Genomic DNA, 23,136 nt, shown 5'->3' on the forward strand with positions numbered 1-23,136 from the left:
TGGCCTACCCCTTATTCTTAAACTGTGACCCCCTAATTCTGGATTCCTGCATCTAGACTGTCCAATCCTCTAAGAATTTTATATGTTTCTATAGGAACCCCCCTCTTCTTAAATTCCAGCGAATACAAGCGAAGAATCAAGAGTCAAGAGTGTTTTATTGTCATGTGTCCCAGATAGAACAATGACAACAGAATATGTAAACAATATAATAAACGAGAGAGAAAACAAAAGGTTCAGTGTGTATATACACACACACACACCCACAAGCATACACACAGATATATATATAGATATATACACTGATGAGCCAAAACATTATGACCACTGACAGGTGAAGTGAATCACATTGATTATCTTGTTACAATGGCACCTGTCAAGGGGTGGGATATATTAGGCAGCAAGTGAACAGTCAGTTCTTGACGTTGATGTGTTGGATGCAGGAGAAATGGGCAGGAGTAAAGACCTGAGCTACTTTGACAAATGCTAAATTGTTATGGCCAGACGACTGGGTCAGAGCATCTCTGAAACGGCAAGGCTTGTGGGGTGCTCCCGGTCAGCAGTGGTGAGTGCCTACCGACAGTGGTCCGAGGAGGGACAAACCACAAACCGGCGACTGGGTGTTGGACGCCCAAGGCTCATCGATGCGCGAGGGCAACAAAGGCTATCCCGCCTGGTCCGAACCGACAGAAGGTCTACTGTGGTACAAGTTACAGAAAAGTTTAATGGTGGTCACGGGAGGACCGTGTCACAATACACAGTGCATCGCACCCTGCTGCATGTGGGGCTGCGTAGCCGCAGACCGGTCAGAGCGCCCATGATGACCCCTGTCCACCGTTGAAAGCGCCTACTTTGGGCACGCGAGCATTGGAACTGGACCTTGGAGCAGTGGAAGAAGGTCGCCTGGTCCGATGAGTCGTGTTTTCTTTTAGATCAAGTGGATGGCCGTGTACGTGTGCGCCGTTTACCTGGGGAAGTGATGGCACCAGGATGCACTGTGGGAAGACGACAAGCCGGTGGAGGGAGTGTGATGCTCTGGGCAATGTTCTGCTGGGAAACCCTGGGTCCGGCCATTCATGTGAATGTCAATTTGACACGTGTCACCCACCTAAACATCGTTGCAGACCAGGTACACCCCTTCATAGCAATGGTATTCCCTGATGGCAGTGGCCTCTTTCAGCAGGATAATGCGCCCTGCCACACTGCACACATTCTTCGGGAATGGTTTGAGGAACATGATGAAGTGTTCACGGTGTTGCCCTGGCCTCCAAATTCTCCAGATCTCAATCCGATTGAGCATCTGTGGGATGTGCCGGATCGACAAGTCCGATCCACGGCGGCTCCACCTCGCAACTTACACAACTTGAAGGATCTGCTGCTAATGTTTTGGTGCCAATTACCACAGGACACCTTCAGGGGTCTTGTAGAGTCCATGCCTCGGCGGGTCGGCGCTGTTTTGGCGGCACACGGAGGACCAACAGCACATTAGGCAGGTGGTCATAATGTTTTAGCTCATCAGTGTATACACATTCACATACACACATACGCAAAAAACAAGAGTAGTGCAATAATAATAATAATAATAATAATAATAGTCTATTGAAGTTCAGAGCTTATTTGAGGTTGTGGTGTTTAATAGCCTGATGGCTGTAGGGAAGAAGCTGTTTCTGAACCTGGATGTTACAGTTTTCAGGCTCCTGTACCTTCTTCCCGATAGCAGGGGTGAGATGAGTGTGTGTGGCCAGGGTGGTGTGGGTCTCTGATGATGCCTTTTTGAGGCAGCGAGTCCGATAAATCCCTTTGATGATGGGGAGGTCAGAGCCGGTGATGGACTGGGCAGTGTTCACCACTTTTTGCAGTCTTTTCCGCTCATGGGCGTTCAAGTTGCCAAACCAGGCCATGATGTTCTCCACTGCACACCTGTAGAAGTTCAAGAGAATCCTCTCTGACATACCGAATCTCCAGAAATCTTCTCAGGAAGTAGAGACGTTGATGTGCTTTATTTATAATTGCATCTTCGGAAATATGCACGCGCAGCTTTGCGTCATCCGCAAACTTAGAGATGTTACATTTAAATCCCTCGTCTAAATCATTTATATATTGTAAACAAATGGTGTCCCAGCACTGAGCCTTGAGGCACCCCACTAGTCACTGCCTGCTATTCTGAAAAGGACCCATTAATTCCTACTCTTTGCTTCCTGTCTGTCAATACCCTACCCCCAATACCATGTGCTCTAATTTTGCACACTAATCTCTTTTGTAGGACCTTGTCAAAGGCGTTTTGAAAGTCCAGATACACCACATCCACTGGCTCTCCCTTATCCATTCTACTTGTTACATCCTCAAAAAATTCCAGAAGATTAGTCAAGCATGATTTCCCCTTCATAAATCCATGCTGACTTTGACCGATCCTGTCCAAATGCGCTGCTATAACATCTTTAATAATCGACTCCAGCATTTTCCCCACCACCGATGTAAGGCTAGCTGGTCCATAATTCCCCGTTTTCTCTCTTCCTCCTTTCTTAAAAAGTGGAGTTACATTGGCGACCCTCCAGTCCGCAGGAACTGATCCAGAGTCGAGAGAACATTGAAAAATGATCACCAATGCATCCACGAATTCTAGGGCAACCTCCTTGAGTCCTCTGGGATGCAGACCATCAGGCCCTGTAAATTTTTAACTGCCTTCAGTCCCAACAGTTTACCTAACACCATTTTCTGACTGATGTTTAGTGCAAAATAAAGTCCAGAAAAGTCCGATTAATGCTAGTCCGAGGGTTTCCAATGAGGTAGATAATTGTTCAGGACCGCTCTCTAGTTGTTGATAGAATGGTTCAATTGCCTGATAACAACTGGGAAGAAACTGTCTCTGAATCTGGAGCTGTGCATTTTCACATTTCTATACCTCTTGCCTGATGGGAGAGGGGAGAAGAGGGAGTGGCCAGGGTGAGAATCATCCTTGATTATAGACAATAGACAATAGACAATAGACAATAGGTGCAGGAGTAGGCCATTCAGCCCTTCGAGCCAGCACCGCCATTCAATGCGATCATGGCTGATCACTCTCAATCAGTACCCCGTTCCTGCCTTCTCCCCATACCCCCTCACTCCGCTATCCTTAAGAGCTCTATCCAGCTCTCTCTTGAAAGCATCCAACGAACTGGCCTCCACTGCCTTCTGAGGCAGAGAATTCCACACCTTCACCACCCTCTGACTGAAAAAGTTCTTCCTCATCTCCGTTCTAAATGGCCTACCCCTTATTCTCAAACTGTGGTCCCTTGTTCTGGACTCCCCCAACATTGGGAACATGTTATCTGCCTCTAATGTGTCCAATCCCCTAATTATCTTATATGTTTCAATAAGATCCCCCCTCATCCTTCTAAATTCCAGTGTATACAAGCCCAATCGCTCCAGCCTTTCAACATACGACAGTCCCGCCATTCCGGGAATTAACCTAGTGAACCTACGCTGCACGCCCTCCATAGCAAGAACATCCTTCCTCAAATTTGGAGACCAAAACTGCACACAGTACTCCAGGTGCGGTCTCACCAGGGCCCGGTACAACTGTAGAAGGACCTCTTTGCTCCTATACTCAACTCCTCTTGTTACGAAGGCCAACATTCCATTGGCTTTCTTCACTGCCTGCTGTACCTGCATGCTTCCTTTCATTGACTGATGCACTAGGACACCCAAATCTCGTTGAACTCCCCCTCCTCCTAACTTGACACCATTCAGATAATAATCTGCCTTTCTATTCTTACTTCCAAAGTGAATAACCTCACACTTATCTACATTAAACTGCATCTGCCATGTATCCGCCCACTCACACAACCTGTCCAAGTCACCCTGCAGCCTTATTGCATCTTCCTCACAATTCACACTAGAGGCAGTATGAAACGTAAATGGAGTCATTGGAAGGGAGGTTGGTTTGTGTGATGGTCTAGGCTGCTTCCACAATTCTCTGCAATTTCTTGCCGTCTTGGACAGAGCTGTTCCCAAACCAAGCTGTGAAATGCTTTCTACGCTGCATCTGTAGAAATTGGTGAAGGTTGTTGGGGACATGCCAAACTTCAATGCAACTGACATTTATATTGATTCAACTCATTATTCTCTGTGTCAAGAACCAGTGGAAGAAGGGTCCCGACCCGAAACGTCACCCATCCTTTTCCTCAGAGATGCTGCCGCTGAGGTACTCCAGGACTTTGTGACTGTCTTTATAATATTTGGCTTTAACTCAATCAAATGACAGTCCTTGACCCCCTAATATGATTGTACGATGAATATCTGCAACTCTTCCCCCACCCTCACCTTCATTTCATTCCTCTTTCTTCTCCATCCTCTATCTTCACTTCAGCTGATAGTCTATCTTTATTTCCATGTACCATATTTTCATATTTCCGTACAACACGGAAGGAAGCCATTCAGCCCATTGAATCTGTGCTGGCACAGACCAAGTTCTGTCCCCCTCTCATTTTTGAAGTTATCCAAGTGACTTGATCCAAGTGACAGCTGTGGGATGGGTCTGGTGTAAGCACTCTGAGGTGTTATGGTGCTGGGTACAGGTTGGCACTAAGGACCCTTCAACAAGATACCAACACTTCCTACAAAGTAAGAATGGAAAATGCTAGTGTAAGATAATTACTGCAGATGCTGGTACAAATCGAAGGTATTTATTTCACAAAATGCTGGAGTACCTCAGCAGGTCAGGCAGCATCTCAGGAGAGAAGGAATGGGTGACGTTTCGGGTCGAGACCCTTCTTCAGACTGATGTCAGGGGGGCGGGACAAAGGAAGGATATAGGTGGAGACAGGAAGATAGAGGGAGATCTGGGAAGGAGGAGGGAAAGGGAGGGACAGAGGAACTATCTAAAGTTGGAGAAGTCGATGTTCATACCACTGGGCTGCAAACTGCCCAGGCGAAATATGAGGTGCTGTTCCTCCAATTTCCAGTGGGCCTCACTATGGCACTGGAGGAGGCCCATGACAGAAAGGTCAGACTGGGAATGGGAGGGGGAGTTGAAGTGCTCGGCCACCGGGAGATCAGTTTGGTTAATGCGGTCAGGGGGGGCGGGACAAAGGGCAGGACAAAGAAAATGCTAGGATCAATCAGCAAGTCAGGCAGCATCTGTACAAATGGAGCTAGCGTTTCAGGTAGAAGACCCATCACCAGTTCTGATCTCATTTTAAGAATTTACATTCTGGATTAATTTTCAATAATTCCAACAAGTTTGCTGCCAGTTGCAACTGTTCCCTCACTTTCACACATTCCATCCTGTTCCGTTCTCTGTCTAGACTTCTGTTCGTAGTCTATCTGCATTTCCACATACCATCTTTCCCTGCAACATAGAAGGATGCCATTCAGCCCATTGAGTCTATGCTGGAACAGACCAATCCCCTTCCCCCACTCATTTTCCATGTAATGCATTCTCCCGTGTTCCCATCCACTGCCCCGCTCTCAGATTTAGTTCAGTTTAGTTTAGTTCAGAGATACAGCACAGAAACAGGCCCTTCGGCCCACCGAGTCAGCGCCGGCCAGCGATTCCCGCACAGTTACACTATCCCCCACACTCCAGGGACACTCCAGGCCTTTCACTATCCGTTAAGTTTCAGTCAGGTTCCCACACATCACTAATTCATTTACACAATAAAGATTTATGCTTCAAAGGCCAACAAGGTTTATGATCCAGAGAAAGGGGTGGAAGAAAGGAAAGAGCAAAGTGAAGCTCTGTAACTGAGGGAGCGGATGTAATGGAGATGGAGAACAAAGTGAATGGAATAATGTTCTATTAGGAAGAAGTGAGGGGTTGTTTTCACGGGAACCATGAGAGTTGGAGAGTGTGTGGTGAATAGAGCGATCCAGTGGTGTAACCAATAGAGCTGCTGCCTCACACGTCCAGTGACTATCATTGTATCCTGACCTCTGGCGCTGTTTTGGTGGAGTTTACATGTTCTCCTTGTTTCTCTGGACTTTCTGGTTTCCTCCCACTTACCAAAGTCTTGCAGGTAGACACAAAAAGCTGGAGTAACTCAGCGGGACAGGCAGCATCTCTGGAGAGAAGGAATGGGTGACGTTTTGGTTTCTTCACCTGACCCGAAACGTCACCCAGAGATGCTGCCTGTCCCGCTGAGTTACTCTAGCATTTTGGTCTAGCTTCAGGTTTGTAGGTTAATTGGCTTTGATAAAAGTATTGTACATTCTCCTGAGTGTGTGAAGGATAGTGCTAGTGTATGGGGCGATCGATGGTCGGTGCGGACTCAGTGGGCCGAAGGGCCTGTTTCTGTGCTGCATCTCTAAAGGCTAAAGGCTTTTATCCCTTGAACTAGTTAAGAGTTTAAAGCAACAAAAAGACGAATGGTCCACTACCATATTGTGTCATTTTAAATTACTGTTAAATTTGCAATGACAGGTAATGTCACATGTTGAGAAAGAACATTGGAAATTTAGACAATATAAGCTCGTGCTGGTCTCCATGTAAATTCTCAATATCTTGTCCTGGCATTCTGATATTTCGGCTGTTCCAATCAGGACTATGGTTCTGCTTAATGGGCGGCTCGGTGGCGTAGCAGTAGAGCTACTGCCTTACAGAGACCTGGATTCGATCCTTACTACGGGTGCTGTCTGTACGCAGTTTGTACGTTCTCCCCACGACTTGCATGGGTTTTCTCAGGGATCTTCGGTTTCCTTCCACACTCCAAAGACGTACAGGTTTGTAGGTTAACTGGCTTGGTATAAATGTGTTAATGTGCTGGTTGGTGCGGAATCTATGGACCGCATCTCTAAACTAAGCTGAACTAAACTAAAGATGCCGGCTGGTTGAGTCCAAACTGGGATGCCTGGAAACCACGTGGCACAAGAAGGCTCATATTCTGCTTGGATAGCTAACGACCCAATGATATGAACATTAAAGATAGACACAGAGTGCTGGAGTAATTCAGCGGGTCAGGCAGCATCTCTGGTGAACATGGATAGGTGACGTTGCAGGCTGGAACCTCTCTTCAGATGGATATGAGCATATATCCATAAGAACATTGAATTCTAAGATTTAGGTAACTAAACCTGCCACCCCTTCTGGTTCTCCCCCACACCCCCCTGCCTTCCCCTCCCCTCTCCCCTGTGCCCCACCTGGACCCGCGCCTATTTCTCTCCCCCTCCTTCCACATTCCTTCCTCTAGCTTCACTATTTGCAACTCTTCAATCCTTTTGTCTCACACCTTTTATCTTTTCATCTCTGGCCTTTGTCCAACCATATGATGAAGACAGCCACAAAGTGCTGGAGTAACTCAGCAGGTCGGGCAGCATCTGTGGACAAAAAGAAAGCTGGATCCTTCTTCTGTTTGTCCAACCATCTGCTTATCAACCCCAGTCCTCACTGTCTCCACCTATTACCTGCCCCTCCTCTCATCCAGCTTTCTCTCCCCTTTCACAATCAGTCTGAAGAAAGAGTCCCGACTCGGAACGTCACCCATCCATGTTTCTCCATGGATGCTGCCTGACCCGCTGAGTTACTCCAGCACTTTGTGTCTTCTTTTTGTAAACCAGCAACTGCAGTTCCTTGTTCTTAGCTTTGAGGATATTGTGGTTAGGGCAGTTTTAATTTCTAGTTCAATGCAGTTATCCCAAACTGGGAAACTGCCACCCAAAACCCAGCATGTATAACTACGAGATCAGGCAATTATACCTCATGGGTAGGATAGGCTCTTCATAAGTTATAGGAGCAGAATTAGGCCATTCGGCCCATCAAGTCTACTCTGACATCCAACCATGGCTGATCTATCTTTTTCTCTCACCTCTATTCTCCTGCCTTCTCCCCGTAACCCCTGGCACCCGTACTAATGGAGAATCTATCAAACTCGGAACCTTGGAATTATTGACCCTCAGGTGAGATGTTGCTCATTTAGTAGACGCTCACGTCTGAGTGGAAGACTGCAGATGCTACCATGTTGAACAAAACCCAAAGGGCTGGAGGAAGTCAGGCAGTATCTGTGGAGGGAAAATCCGGGACAGTGCCCTGTGTCTTCCCACTGAGTTCCTGCGGCACTTTGTGTTGCTGTCTGTCGTTGAGCCTAGTTCTCCTTCAAAGCAACGACAGCTTCACAGAGCAGCCCCGCGTCTAAAACATGTCCTTTCCTCAACGCCATCTCTCATATTATTCATCCTTCATTCTGTTTGCAAACAACATGAATTGTGAGCTTTGTTTTTTCACTTCCACTGCTGATCCCAGGGATCAAAGGAAACATCAAACGCATGTAACCAGAGAGCTGCAAATACTCGGCAGTTCAGGCAGCAACTTTAGAGCGAAAGAAAAAAGCAGAATGCCATTTCATGCCAATTCCCTTTTCAGGCAAGCCAATATTCCCCCCCTCTGGCAGACTGTGCTGCCTGCCGGCGTGTACAGTATTTGATCAACCCGCAGTATTATCAACCATGAATGTTTGTTTTCCCTGTCGTGTAGCCTATGACACAGTGCACTACAAAAACATCCACTAAAGATAGACACAGATAGATAGATAGATAGATAGATAGATAGATAGATAGATAGATAGATAGATAGATAGATAGATAGATAGATAGATAGATAGATAGATAGATAGATAGACCTGGGGTAACTCGGCAGGTCAGGCAACATCTCTGGAGAGAAGGAATGGGCGACGTTTCGGGTCGAGACCCTTCTTCAGATCGAGAGTCGGGGAAAGGGAAAGGCGAGGTATAGACGGTGATGTGGAGAGATACAGAAAAAATGAATGAAAGGTATGCAAAACTGTGAAGGAAGCAGCCCAATGCCAGCTGTGGGTGAAAAGGAGACAATGAAACTCAGCAGGACGACATCAAACTCTACATGCACACATTGAGTCAGTTTAAACAAGACGACTGCTTATAAACTACCCACCATGAAAACAAATGTATAAAGATTGACTTCTCTAACTTCGAGTAACCCTTGCTTTCCCTCTCTCTCTCTCCATCCCTCCCCCTTCCCAGTTTCTCCCACTGACCCCATGATTACATTGTACCTCTGTCGCCCTCGCAAGCTCACAGAGGCCTTTTCTACCTTTCCCTTGGAGCCTCATCTCTTTTGATCTCTTGCACTTCCTTATCTCCGTAACTCCCTCTCCCCTGACGCTCAGTCTGAAGAAGGGTCTCGACCCGAAACGTCACCCATTCCTTCTCCCCACAGATGCTGCCTGACCCGTCTATCTTCAGTGTAAACCAGCATCTGCAGTCCCTTCCTACGCATGTCGCCTGAGTTGATCTGATGGTTAATAAATACAATTATTGTCTCTCTTTATGGTTACCACCGACCCAGAAGCATTCTGCGGGACTGCTATGCAATATATTCCGTTCATTGGGTTTCCTTTGCCACTTGGTCGGCGTGGCGAAGACATTGTGTGCAGTTATCAACCAGAGATTGCTATTTCACTCTCACTAATAAGTACTAAAGTGCAAAACATATCTGGCGTGCACCGTATCGGTCTCTGAACTGGAAGAGAAGTCGAGCATCAGAAGTGTGTGCACACGCGTCAAGCCGCGGCAGATGGCTCGGTATTTGTACAATGTGTTATGTTCTATTTATTTGTTGGCTCAAGACTCCACAAGGCGAACTCGCAGCGCCAATCGAGGCAATTTTCACCTCCGCCTCGGTCTGTCGTCTCTGATATCAATATTCGCATCTTTTAAAATGAAAAAAAAACATCCTTCCAAAACTCAGGCCAACAGGTTCAATTATAGTATTTGCAATTGCATTTCAAGATTCCAGCATCTGCAGGTCCTTGTGTCTCAATTGTAAAACGTGATCAGTTGCCTTTTAGCGGAGAAGTAACACTTTGAAGTTAATATTATCCCGTATTAGGTTTCCAATGGTTTAGAAATAAATAGGATAGCGGAGTCAGGGGGTATGGGGAGAGGACAGGAACGGGGTACTGATTGAGAATGATCAGCCATGATCACATTGAATGGTGGTGCTGGCTCGAAGGGCCGAATGGCCTCCTCCTGCACTTATTGTCTATTGTCTAAATGCATCATGTCCGGTGAAAATGCCCATTTTTACTGCAGTGAGATGTATAAATATATTATCCTACATATATATATATATATACATCTCACTGTAGTGAAAATGAGCATATGTGTGTGTGTGTGTGTGTGTATTTATTTGCTGGCTCAAGACACACATATCATATATGAACTGTAAACTATATAAACGATTTATATAAACTGTGTTTTGACTTTTAAACCTCTGTAACTTAAAACATAAACGACCGAATTAAATTTAAAAAATCATTTTCGGCAAGCGTCCAGCGGTGTGATTAGGCGGTGCAAAAATTGTGGCGCTACTGTTTACCGTTTCGCCGTAATCAGCCGAATCAGTGAAATATATATACAAGTGAGGAGATGCCGCGCATGCGTACTGAGCACAGCCGCACCACAGTGCCCCCCTAAAAACCTTCAATAAATCAGGGGGGGGGGAGCGCTTTAAAACCTCTGTAACTTAAAAAATATGCGACCGAATTCAATTTAAAAACCATTTTCCAACAGCTGTCCGCGTGTTGATGAAGGCGGCGCAAAAATCGTGGCGCTACGGTTTACCGTTTTGCCGTAATCAGCGAAATCACAGATACATACATATATATTAATTCACAAGATCTGACTTTTAATAAGATAAGATTGTACACACACATATATTTATATATATATAACTGTACGCACTCATATAAATAAATAATGTATTTGGCATTAATAATATGCAACATCTATATTGGATACAAGGAGTAAAATTGTTACTTGTGAAATATAGAGACTTTTGCATGTATATATATAAAAACACAAAGTGCACATATGTACATATACAAAGTATATATACATATATATAGTATAAGAAAATAACTGCAGATGCTGGTACAAATCGAAGGTATTTATTTCACAAAATGCTGGAGTAACTCAGCAGGTCAGGCAGTTTCTCGGGAGAGAAGGTTTCCAATGGTTTAGAAATAGATGCATCTTGTCCGGTGAAAATGCCTAATTTTACTGCAGTGAGATGTATAAATATATTATCCTACATATCTATATATATACATCTCACTGTAGTAAAATTGGGCATATATATATATACACACACGCTATATATATATATATATATATAGGTATGCAAACAACTCTATATTGCACATGTACCAATTTTGCTCCTTGTTGTATCCAAAAGTTGCTGCTATGGCAACAAGTTTTTTGAGGAAGAAAATGTTTGCAACCTTCAACCTCCTCCAAAAGAAAAGTTCCCGTCTTCACGTAAGAGCAAGCGAGCGGTGCAAGCGAGGGGGAGGGGGGGAGCAGCGGGTGCGCACTCACAAACGGAGAGGAGGGGGGGCGGGGCTGGGCGCTGGCACAGAGGGGGCGGGGCCAGGGCTGGGCGGGGCCAGGGCTGGGCCAGGGCTGGGCGTCGCCAACAGCGGGTGCGCACCCATATATGGAGGCAGGGGGCGTGGCCAGGGCTGGGCGACGGCACAGCGGGGCCAAGGCTGGGCGTCGGCAACCCATATATGGATGGAGGGGAGGGGAGGGGAGGGGGAGGGGGCGGGGGCGGGGGCGGGGGCGGGGGCGGGGGCGGGGGCGGGGGCGGGGGCGGGGGCGGGGGCGGGGGCGGGGCCAGGGCCAGCAACAGCGGGTGCGCACCCAGAGAGAGGGAGGGAGCGGGGCCAGGGCTGGGCGCCGGCACAGTGGGGGCGGGGCCAGGGGGCAGGGCTGGGCGTCGGCAGCAGCGGATGGAGGGGGCGGGGCTGGGGGCCGGGCGTCGCGTCTCGCAGCGTCACGTGACGTGGGCGGCACATGCCGCGCGCTGCCGCTGACAGTTGGTGGAGTTGCGGGTAGGTAGGAGGCGGCAGCGCGAGTACTGGGCAGTCGCGCGACTGTGTGCAGCCGCGGAGCACCGAGCTCCCCCTCCTGCTCCTCACCTCACCTCCCCTCCTCACCTGGGTGCATGAGAGCACCTTGCAAGCTGCCACCATGAGAGGTAAGTCAACGCTCGTGGAAAAGCACGAATGCAATGTTTTGTTATTTAACATTGCGTGTTTTGGCACCTGTTATCTGCTGCAGTTTATGCTCCCAAGTAGAGGGGCATCGGGTCCAATGCAATGTCTCTGATATCTTTTATTTTTAAATGAATGCAGACTCCCTAACTTTAGTTTAGCTTCGCAGATGGGTTTGAAGCTTGCTAGGTTTACTTCCTACTATTCCAGGCTCCGGTGCAAGCTGCGAACTCATCCTTTGCCACTTTGCACCTCGCTTGCCCCAATACCACTTCCCCGACAGCCCAGCCGCTGTGTGTGTTTAGTGTCCATGTTCATAATTCTCTGTTGCTCATTGCACTGGAAAGGGATCGGGGGTTGCCGTCGTTGCTTGCATTTTGTTTGGATTCCCTTGTATGCGGGGTTTCAGCTGTCAGCCCAAAGCAGGGAGGAGGAATGGTCCGTGCAAAGTTGTCGTTTAGAAATCTGCGCCCTGCAACTTTTTGTTTGGATCATTTGCAAACTGCAGGAACTTTTATTTAAAGCGACGATTGCGGTGTAGTCGGCCGGCAGCGCCAGACTGTCGGAGCGGAGAGCGTCCCAGTGACCTAGATCTGTCAGAAGGGATAAATCCGGAGGAGGGGACGCGGGGGCGGCCGAGTGCTTCTGTGCATCTCAGTCCATGTGTGCACTGAATAACAGTGTAGCATCAGGACAAACGGAGGCAACATGCATCCATGCACTGTGCTCAACATGCATCCATGCACTGTGCTCAACATGCATCCATGCACTGTGCTCAACATGCATCCATGCCCACGGCGGCAACATGCATCCATGCACTGTGCTCAACATGCATCCATGCACTGTGCTCAACATGCATCCATGCCCACGGAGGCAACATGCATCCATGCACTGTGCTCAACATGCATCCATGCCCACGGAGGCAACATGCATCCATGCACTGTGCTCAATGCGTCCACCGTCAGCTGCAAAATAAAGCCGACTGCCCCTCTTTAACAGGATCAAGGTTCAAGGAGTTTGCACTCTCCAAATGTGCCCAATTATTTATTATGAATTGCATTGAACGTGTCGTTCTGCAAAGGACATTGTCCTTGGCTTTTAAATTATTTTTTAAAAGTCCAACAAGAAAAGTCGCCAGGTATGGAATTATCCTGATAGTCCATCTTCTTACCCTTGTCCACATTCAGGGGAGGAAAGTATTCCACAATATATTTAGGTTCTGTATGCTGATCACACCATGCATAAGATTAGCTAAGTTTTATTGCTGCAGCTGAATGTAGCTTTTTCAATTTATTTTTTAAAATTGGTCTGTATTTTAAAATTTGAAAATCTCATTAAAAAATCTGCAAGTGTGGAAACTGGAATTGTTAACTTGGTTGCCTTAACCAAGTGCTTTCAGTCAACAAAATCTCACATTTGTTACATTCAGTAGTAAATGTGTGTGCATTTTGAAAAATACATTTGGGAACTGTCTAACTTCTACACAATTTAGGTTTCTGTGTCACATCGTGCATAATTTGAAGTTTAAAGAGTTCGGATGTAAAATGGAGTAAAATTGTGTCATACGGTGTAAAATTTTAAGCTTTTGAGTTAGGGTGTAAAATGGAGGGATAGACTATTGATAGAACAATATCATGGTGACTAGTCAGTTGCTGGGAACCCTCTGTTGTTATGAATGATCGTCGGTGATATAGTTCAGATCATTTTCCCGTTACACCATAACAGACAGAATACTGGATAGTTGCTGATTTAGTGGAAAGATCTGTAGATCCTTTGAAGGGGAAGCAGATGAAGCTTTGTTGGCGTCGACGACTGTATCTGTTGTGCGATTGGCGTGAATAAAATCTAAATATTACAGAAGGTTTACTGTGACTGGAATTCTGGGATTATAGGCATTAAATTACCTTGAGATAATTCTGAAGTTTAAATGTTCCATTTTTATTCCCTGTTTTATTCAAAACAGTAAATAGATGAAGACACTTTTTCTCTGAGGAAAATACATGTCTAAAGTATTTTCTATTTCATGGTGGTTACAAATATATAAAGAATGTGAACACTAGGAATGTTTATGCTTTTTTAATTAAATTTATGCTTTTGTAAATTTTTTTAAAAATCATAGTTTCCGTTGGACTATTGTATTGCGTCTGGATTTGTTCCTTGGTACGTTCAGTGAAAAGATGGGCCTATTAAATTTCTTCAACGCGCTAAGACTTTCCACCGCTTCCTTCTCGTATGCAAACCTTGAATCATTGCAAGACCCTTCATGTCACCCGAGAACAGAGAAACCAAAGCGCATGCCAGTTTATTCCGAAGTCCGTGCTATTACTGTAATTGACAGTCATTTTCTGCTCCTTGTATTTGGATTTTTCACTAAAATCACCAATTCCTTTATCCCCAAGAACATCTTGTAACCTAAGACCCACTCATCCAATTTATTCTCTCCGTTAATATAGTCGTAGAGCTCATAAACAGGCCCTTTGGCCCAACATGTCCATGCTGACCTTCGAAGCTAGTCCCACTTGCCTGCTTTGACCCTTATCCCTCTAAACCTTTCCCATCCAGGTACCTGTCCGAATATTTTTTAAATGCTGTTATAGTACCTGCCTCAACTGCCTCCTCCCGCATTTCATTCCACATACCCACCACCTCTGACTGACAAAGGTGCCCCCTGGGTTCCTATTAAATCTTGCCCCTCTTGCCATAAACCTATGTCGTCTGGTTCTTGATTCCCCTACTCTGGGTAAAAGAGTCTGTGCATTCACCCTATCTATGCCTGTACTATATCTCAAAAAGCTAACTCCATTGTACATGGTCCCTAATTAAATAATAGCAGTTACGTACTGTGTGAAATACATTAAATTTTAGAATGGAGAAGTTGCTTTTTGAGGTTAATGTAAGATCAGTGTAAATGAGTCATTGATGGTCAACATGGACTCAAAGGGCCGAAGAGCCTGTTTCCGTTCTGCATGTGTCTTTGACCCTAAAGGTTTAGTCATATAGCTTGGAAACACATGGCGTGGAGGCTCAACTCATCCACTCCAACGAAAATGTCTGCCTATATATTTATTCCTTATCCCTCTAAACCTTTCCTCTCCTAAGTGTCTTTTAAATGCTGTTATAGTTCCTGCCTCAACCACCTCCTCTGGCAGCTTGTTCCATATGCCCACCACACACTGAGTGAAAAAGTTGTATCTCGGGTTCCTATTAAATCTTCTTCTCCCCCCCCCCCCCCCCCCCCTTACTTTCAACCTATATCCTCTGGTTCTTGATTCCCGTACACTGGGTAAAAGATTCGCTGCATTCACCCCATCTATTCCCATTTTATGATTTGCTCTTCAGTTTTGCTCTATTGTAGAGTAGATGATGGCTCGCTGGCAAAACCCATGGATTTGAGGGGGAAAGGGGTCAATGCCTTACATTTGAGTTGGCAGGTGTTATACGAAGGTGAAGTAATAGTTGGCTAAAAGGAAAATGGTGTGTTCCTTTCAGCCGTTATATAACTATACAGTTCGAGCCCCGCCAAGGTTAATGTCTTACTGGTAAAATTAGTGCAGGGATATTTATCATTAGATAGATTCCATCGTGATGATGTGCTGCACATTTCCATTTTTAGCATTTTTGGTCTTTTAACAGCCTGAATAATTTTATTCAATTTCCATCATCCTACAACAGCTAAATTAGTTTTCGGATACTGAATATGACAGCATTTGAATTTTTAAAAAAATGTTCCCTTTCAAAATGCTGTAAGTATAGTGTGCTAGCATTCACACTCTGGGACTTTACTGTTCCTTTATCTTTGATATTTTTTTCTTGAGGAAATCCAACAAATTACAAATTAATGTAAATTCCCTGAACTATTTGAATGATTTTGAATTGATTGTTAACAAGTGAGGAATCCGATAGTTTGACTTTTTACAGACTTTAAATAGATTTAAATAGAGATCTATTTATCTCTAATACAGATCTTATTCAAGATCTCTCATGGGAGTTCTGTTCTCCCATTTGTTATTTCCACTTTTTATATATGACTTGGATAAGGAGTTGGCTTCTGTCGCATTCACTAACTGTTAAATAGAAGCTGGAGATGTGAAAATGCAGCTTGTTGTTGTAAAGATGCTCGTAAGAGCTCCCTCAGTAGAAAAACATGGTTTTGCGTAGTCTTGACAGTTTGCCCTTTCTACTGAATGAGGTTTGGCTTAGGGCTTTATCTGACCAGAACCAAGTATGTTTTGATCATTCTTTGAACCATTGTTAAATAAACCCGAGGCTTTGATTCTGATTGGTATTTTTGCCTTATGTAACGAAAAGAATAAAAGAATGGCGTCGTTCATAATAGACATTTGCAAAAATATTATAATACGCTTGATGTTTGTTCCCATGTGAAGCTTGTTATAAAGTGAAATGCTGTCCTTTTTTCCAAATAATTTCACTTGTGTACAGGATACAAGAGGTGATTAAAGGTTTCAGACACAAGGAAGTGCAGATGCCAGTTTAAAAAAAGGCACACAGTGCTGTAGTAACTTATCAGATCAGGCAGTGTCTGGAGAATAGACAATAGGTGCAGGAGTAGGCCATTCGGCCCATTTGAGCCAGCACCACCATTCAATGTGATCATGGCTGATCATTCTCAATCAGTACCCCGTTCCTGCCTTCTCCCCATACCCCCTGACTCCGCTATCCTTAAGAGCTCTATCTAGCTCTCTCTTGAAAGCATTCAGAGAATTGGCCTCCACTGCCTTCTGAGGCAGAGAATTCCACAGATTTACCACTGAAAAAGTTTTTCCTCATCTCCGTTCTAAATGGCCCACCCCTTATTCTTAAACTGGCCCCTGGTTCTGGACTCCCCCAACATTGAGAACATGTTTCCTGCCTATAACGTGTCCAACCCCTTAATAATCTTATATGTTTCAATAAGATCCCCTCTCATCCTTCTAAATTCCAGTGTATACAAGCCTAGTCGCTCCAGTCTTTCAACATACAACGGTCCCGCCATTCCGGGAATTAACCTAGTAAACCTACGCTGCACGCCCTCAATGGACGTGACATTTCGGGCTGGTTCTGAAGAAGGGTCCTGACCCGAAGCGTCACGTGTCCATGTTCTCCAGAGATTAAAGATTTCAAGTTGAATCTGGAATCTTGCAAGCTCTTTTTCCTTGGGAATTGCTATCCCCTTTTGATAAGCCTGGGGAACATCTTAGAATGATGCAGAACATATATTTGTAATGCCTGATGGGGAAGAGATTAATACAGTACCACCTGAAAGATGTCTTTAGAAATCTGCAGAACAGAACAAGACTCCTCTTCACTCCTCCTGAATCTGAATCGTGAAATGCAGCCCCAATTTTTTAAATATAAAAAGAGTGTCATCTCTTTCAGCACAGTACCTTCTGGCCGAATGGTAGGTCCTTTCTCCATCTCCACTCAGGCAGACTAAAGTATCAGTTATCAATTTCTAGCAGAGTTTTATCCAGATATATACTTTGACAAACTTACTTTATCGCAAAGGAATGTCATTAGTTTTTTTTAAAGGATACGACATCTTTCCAGAGGAATGAACTCAATAAAAGTTTTCTATTTCATTCAGCCTTCAAAACTTTGCTCAATTTTTAATCAATTGGTGACTAAAGTGCTTTATTCCGAAAATGCTGGAGTAACTCAGCAGGTCAGGCAGCATCTCGGGAGAGAAGGAATGGGTGACGTTTCGGGTCGAGACCCTTCTTCAGACTGAAGAAGGGTCTTGACCCAAAACGTCAACCATTCCTTCTCTCCCGAGATGCTGCCTGACCTGCTGAGTTACTCCAGCATTTTGTGAATAAATCGATTTGTACCAGCATCTGCAGTTATTTTCTTATACTACGGTGACTAAAGTGCAATTGAAACCAAGCTAAAACTGGAAGCATCGTGCCAGTGAATGCATGTAATGTTTCATTTGGTTTGCCTCAATCGGATCACCAGCAATGCTTAGAGTTTTTAATGTGGTGATTTCTTATTCTGTTTCAAGCTACTAATTCAACATTAGACCACTGTGTTTCTTTCGCCAATCCTAGAATTATGTTTTGTGTATTATATTAGTACACATTAACAATAACATATCCCCCATCCAACTTGTTGTACTAGCTTCAAAGTCGTCTTGTTGAGTCTCATTGTCTGTAACTCTTTTTCACCTAGCCCACAGCTAACAATAGCCTGTTTTCTTTATCATTGTCACTTTTTTGCATATCTTTCATTCATTTGTTCTATATCACCGTCTATATCGCTCGTTTCCCTTTCCCCTGATGCGCAGTCTGAATAAGGGTCTATCCGAAATGTCACCTATTCCCTTTTTTCCAGAGATGTTGTCTGACCTGCTGCTTTACTCCTGCTTTTTGTGTCTATCTTTGATTTTAAACCAACATTTGCAGTTCCTTCCTACATATTAACGAGAAAATATTTGTTTTGAAAAATCTCTGAGGGATTTTATCATCTTGATATGTGTTACAAAGTGAATCTAACTTTAATTCCACATGTATTATTATTTGAAGCATATTAATCTGAGTTGTATTAAAAAGATAACCAAAGATTCTTTTAATTTATGAATGTTTAGAGTTTCTTGAATCGATACATATGTTCTCAATGCATTTGCTCAATTGGCAATTTTTTATAGCTAACATAATGTACAATTTTCCATAATATGCAGGTAGAAGTATCTTTGGAATAAAAAAAAGTAAATTAGGTGCCAACAATCTTATCCACGCAGTTGTTCATTATATCTCTACAACATCTTACCTTTGAAGATTTAAGTACACTTTAATAACTAATGAAACTCCTCTCTATTAAAACACGTTTGTCAAAATATATCTTTGGATAAAACATCTTTAAAGTTTGACAGTCACAGTGAAAAATGTATTTTACACTCCTTACAGGATGGAAACTGGCCCTTTGGGCCAAGTCTATGCTGACCATCGATCACCTGTTCACACTAGTTCTATTTTTATTCCACTTTCCCATCCACTCCCTGTCCGCTCGGGGCAATATACAGAGGCGATTAACCTGCAAACCCGCAAGTCTTTGAGGGAACTGGGAGGAAACCGGAGCACCCGGACGAAACCCAAAGGGAGAACATGTAAACTCCACACAGGCGGCACCCTAGGTTGGGGTAGAAGCCTGTTGTCTGGTTCTGTGAGGCATCAGGAATCTTTCTCCTCAGAATTTCACTACTTTAATTAGAACGCATCCTAACTTTCCAAGATCACAGCAGCCAAATTTATAATCATTAAAATCAGATTCTGCCCAAATATTTTTTCCAAACTTTGTTTATCCAAGTACTGCTTTAAAATCTCTCGTTTATTTGGTTTGTTTTGGGTGGCAAGAACCAACATTGTATTCCTAAAGATATCCATTAAGGCTGGGTTACCAAGAACTTAATAACACAAAAAGCTGGAGTAACTCTTAGCGGGTCAGACAGCACCTCTGGAGAAAAGCAATGGATGATGTTTCGGGTTGAGATCTTTCTTCATAACTTTTATCAGCTGGCTGCTACACTGGATATTTTTGGTGTGTCAATTCCCCCTTGGTACCTTCCTCCCCTTTGCTTCGCCTATTGTACTTGAGTTTGACCTGATTGTATCTTTTATAGTATTATATTGGATAGCATGCAAAACAAAGTTTTCTACTGTACCTCAGTACACATGACAATAATGAACCTAAGCCTGGGGCTAGTTGAGCATCTCTAGAACAACATTGAATTCTCTAATTTTAGGTAACTCTATAACCATCTACCCTCTATAACCTCCTATGCCTTTCCCCTCTCCCCTTGGCCCCACCTAGGCTCACACCTATCTCTCCCCTCCCCTTCCACCTACAACCCTTCCTCTAGCTTCACAACTTGCAACTCCTCAATCCTTTTGTCTCACACCTGTCTTTTCATTTTTGGCCTTTGTCCAACTATTTGCCTAACACCCGCCTCACCTGTTTGGGCCTATTACCTGCCATGTTTTGTCCTTCCCCTCCTCTCTTCCAGCTTTCTGAACTCTTTTCTGCCCCCGCCCCATAATCAGGCTGAAGAAGAGTACTGATCCAAAATGTCGCCTGTCCATGTTCTCCAGAGATGCTGCCTGACCCGCTGAGTTACTCCAGCACTTTGTGTCTTTTTTTTTGTGAACCAGCACCTGCAGTTCCTTGTTTTCCCCATCTCTCGGTGACCAGCAAACATTTTCAATTAAATCGTGCAAACCCACCGAAGCCAAATCTTGCCCCTCGTGAAAGTACGACGAGGGTAGGCCAGCTTGCCCCAGCTACCTGTGCCGGCCGTATTATCACAATGTCATCCCCACTGGTTACGAGGCACCAAGTCTCCTGGGAGGTGGGACAACAATTTAAAAAATCTTTGTGGAGTTTGCACGTTCTCCCTCTGACCATGGGTTTCCTCAAGATCCTCTGGTTTCCTCCAACATCACTAAGACGTGCAGGTTTATAGACTAATTGGCCTCTGTAAATTGCTCCTAGTGTGCAGGAGGTGAAAGTGGGACATAGAGCTAGTGTACCTGTACGTTAATTGGCCTCTGTAAATTGCCCCTTATGTGTATGGAGTGGATGAGAAAGTGGGATAGCATAGAACGACCTGTGAGTGGCCGATCGATGGGCGTCGTGGATTCGGTGGGCCGAAGGGCCTGTTTCCATGTTGCATCTCTAAACTAAACCTGTTAAATGCCAAAGTTCTTAATGTTGCTTGAATGCAAAAGGTCAATCTTGTAATCTATGTTGCTGAGGTGTTTAAAACTGAACATGAAAGTTAAGGTCCTCTGAACCATCCCCAAAACCTTACAATCATTAACTATGTGCAGAGACCCCAAGTGTAGGCAGTGGATCAGTAAACACTGTGGGCAATGGTGTAAATGGGTATTATTGCTGCAAGCAATTTGTAGAAGCAGTATGTATACTGTTTAACTCTACAATTGATTGTATAATACAGTGTCATCCCATTTTGCTCTCCCCACCGGCCAAATTTCTACCTTGCTCATTGAAAGGGTTTTTTATGTACAAGTACAGACCAAACTTTATTTTCTTTAGCTACTGCATAACAGGGCGTGACCCTCAGAGTTATGCAATATGACACAGAGACTTGTTTCCTTTAGTTTAGAAATACAGCTCGGAAACACATCTTTCGGCACACCGAGTCAACGCTGACCAGCGATCCCCGTACATTAACACTATCCTACACACTAGGGACAATTTACAATCTTTACGGAGGCCAATTAGCCTACAAATCTGTATGTCTTTGGAGCGTGGGAGAAAACCCATGCAGTCGCAGTGAGAATGTACAAACTCCATACAGACAGCACCCGTAGACAGGATCGAACCTGGGTCTCTGGCGCTGTAGGGCAGCAACTCTGCCGCTGAGCCATCGTGTCTTTATTCACAATATTTCGCCTGTCCTCTGTGATTAGATGTAATGCTCATACCGCCCATAACAGTACAACACTGCATTATCTCACTAAAATTTAATTTACCATTCATCGGCCCATTCAAACTGCACATCAAGATCTGTTGTGAAAATCTGTCGTAACTTTCAAATGGCACCAATGGAAGATGTTGCAACAAGATACTGATTCACTTGCACCCAGTAGAAGTGTTACAGAAATCTGTGAATCTTGTGGATTGTAGAGTAGACAGGTTACAATGGAGGTTTCTTCACACTGCGGGTTCATCTTTGAGGAATCGCAGTGGTCCTGACCCGAAACGTCACCTATCCATTTCCTCTACTGATGCTGCCTGACCTGCTGAGTTACTCCAGCACTTTGTATTTTGGTCAAGTATTTCAGTAAACTGTTTTCAGAAATCTCATCCCCCCCCCCAACCTATTTAATCCACCTTCCAAAAAATAATAAGAATGTGAGGTGCATGTTTTTCTTTACTACTATAAATAACTTTGCTTTAATTTACTGGAAAGCACAAATAACTTGTTGAGAATGGCAAGTAAAAGATAAATGCAGCACAGTGGTGCAGCTGATAGAACTGCTGCCTCCCAGTGCCAAAGATCCGGGTTCGATCCTGACCTCGAGTGCTGTTTATGTGGCCTTGGCACGTTCTCACTTTGACCACGTGGCTTTCCTCTGGGTACTCTGGTTTCATCCCACATCCCCAAGATGTGCACTATTATAGGTTAATTGGCCTCTGTTAATTGCCCCTCGTGTGTAGGAGTGAGAAAGTGAGATAACATTAGAACTGGAGCGACCTGGTGATCAATGGCTGGTGTGGACACAGTGTGGGCCGAAGGGCCGGTTTCCATGCTGTATCCCTAATTAAAAGTGTGATGGCTCAAGAAGAATCTCTCTCTTAAATAAATCACTCTACACAAACTCATCTATCTGAAGAGTTTGGTGAATTTACTGTTGTCTAGAAGCTGTCTTTTCTAATGGCATCTACTTCACTCACCTTGGGTTACGGAACAAAAGCATGGCCATTCTGGAATATTGCACTGAATGGCAGCATAGTTGGTTTGGGACACCAGGTGGGATTAATGTAGATGAGGTTTCTTGGTCAGATTGGGCAAGTTGGGCCAAAGGGCCTGTTTCTGTGCTGTATGACTCAATGACGATAAATTTCAGCTAGCAGAATTCCATTATCATTTAGTTTAGAGATGTCGCATCGAAACATGCCCTTCGGCCCACCGAGTCCACAATGATAATCGATCACCCATGTACTAGCTTTATCCTACACACTAGGGACAATTTGCAGAGGCTAACTAACTTACAAACCTGCACGTGTTTGGAATGTGGGAGGAAATCGGAGCACCCGAAGAAAACCCTCATGGTCACAAGGAGAACATACAAACTCTGCAGATAGCACCCGAGGCCAGAATCAAACTGGGGTCTCTAGTACTGTAAGGCAGCAACTCTAAAGCAGGCCCACTGTGAGAAGTTAGAATGAAATAAATACAAGTTAGTTTTAAGTTGCAGAGTGTTGTAAGGTCCACAACACTTGCGCAAATGCGAAATTTCCAAACTGCAGGTACTTGATGACAAAACACCTTACTGGTCGAATCTTGGCCAAATATAACCACTGTTTAAAGTTTGGATGGCACGGAATGTCTTCCATGGATGTGTGGTTAATCTCATTTTTAATGTTGCTGGTCCTGATAAATCACACCACC

General features: G+C 44.4%; 1 protein-coding gene across 1 annotated transcript in view; it reads left to right on the forward strand.

Moving 5' to 3' along the window:
- Positions 1-11,841: 11,841 nt before the first annotated feature.
- The window catches only part of LOC144607033 (nuclear receptor ROR-beta-like), a 71,909-nt gene continuing 60,614 nt past the window's right edge, over positions 11,842-23,136 (forward strand). Inside the window, exon 1 of the mRNA XM_078423591.1 lies at positions 11,842-11,989. Coding sequence (XP_078279717.1) covers positions 11,983-11,989 — 7 coding nt within the window. The 5' untranslated portion in view covers positions 11,842-11,982. The remainder of the gene's footprint in view (positions 11,990-23,136) is intronic.

The sequence above is a fragment of the Rhinoraja longicauda genome, chromosome 28 (genome assembly GCF_053455715.1).
Source record: "Rhinoraja longicauda isolate Sanriku21f chromosome 28, sRhiLon1.1, whole genome shotgun sequence".
In the NCBI taxonomy this organism is placed as follows: Eukaryota; Metazoa; Chordata; class Chondrichthyes; order Rajiformes; family Arhynchobatidae; genus Rhinoraja; species Rhinoraja longicauda.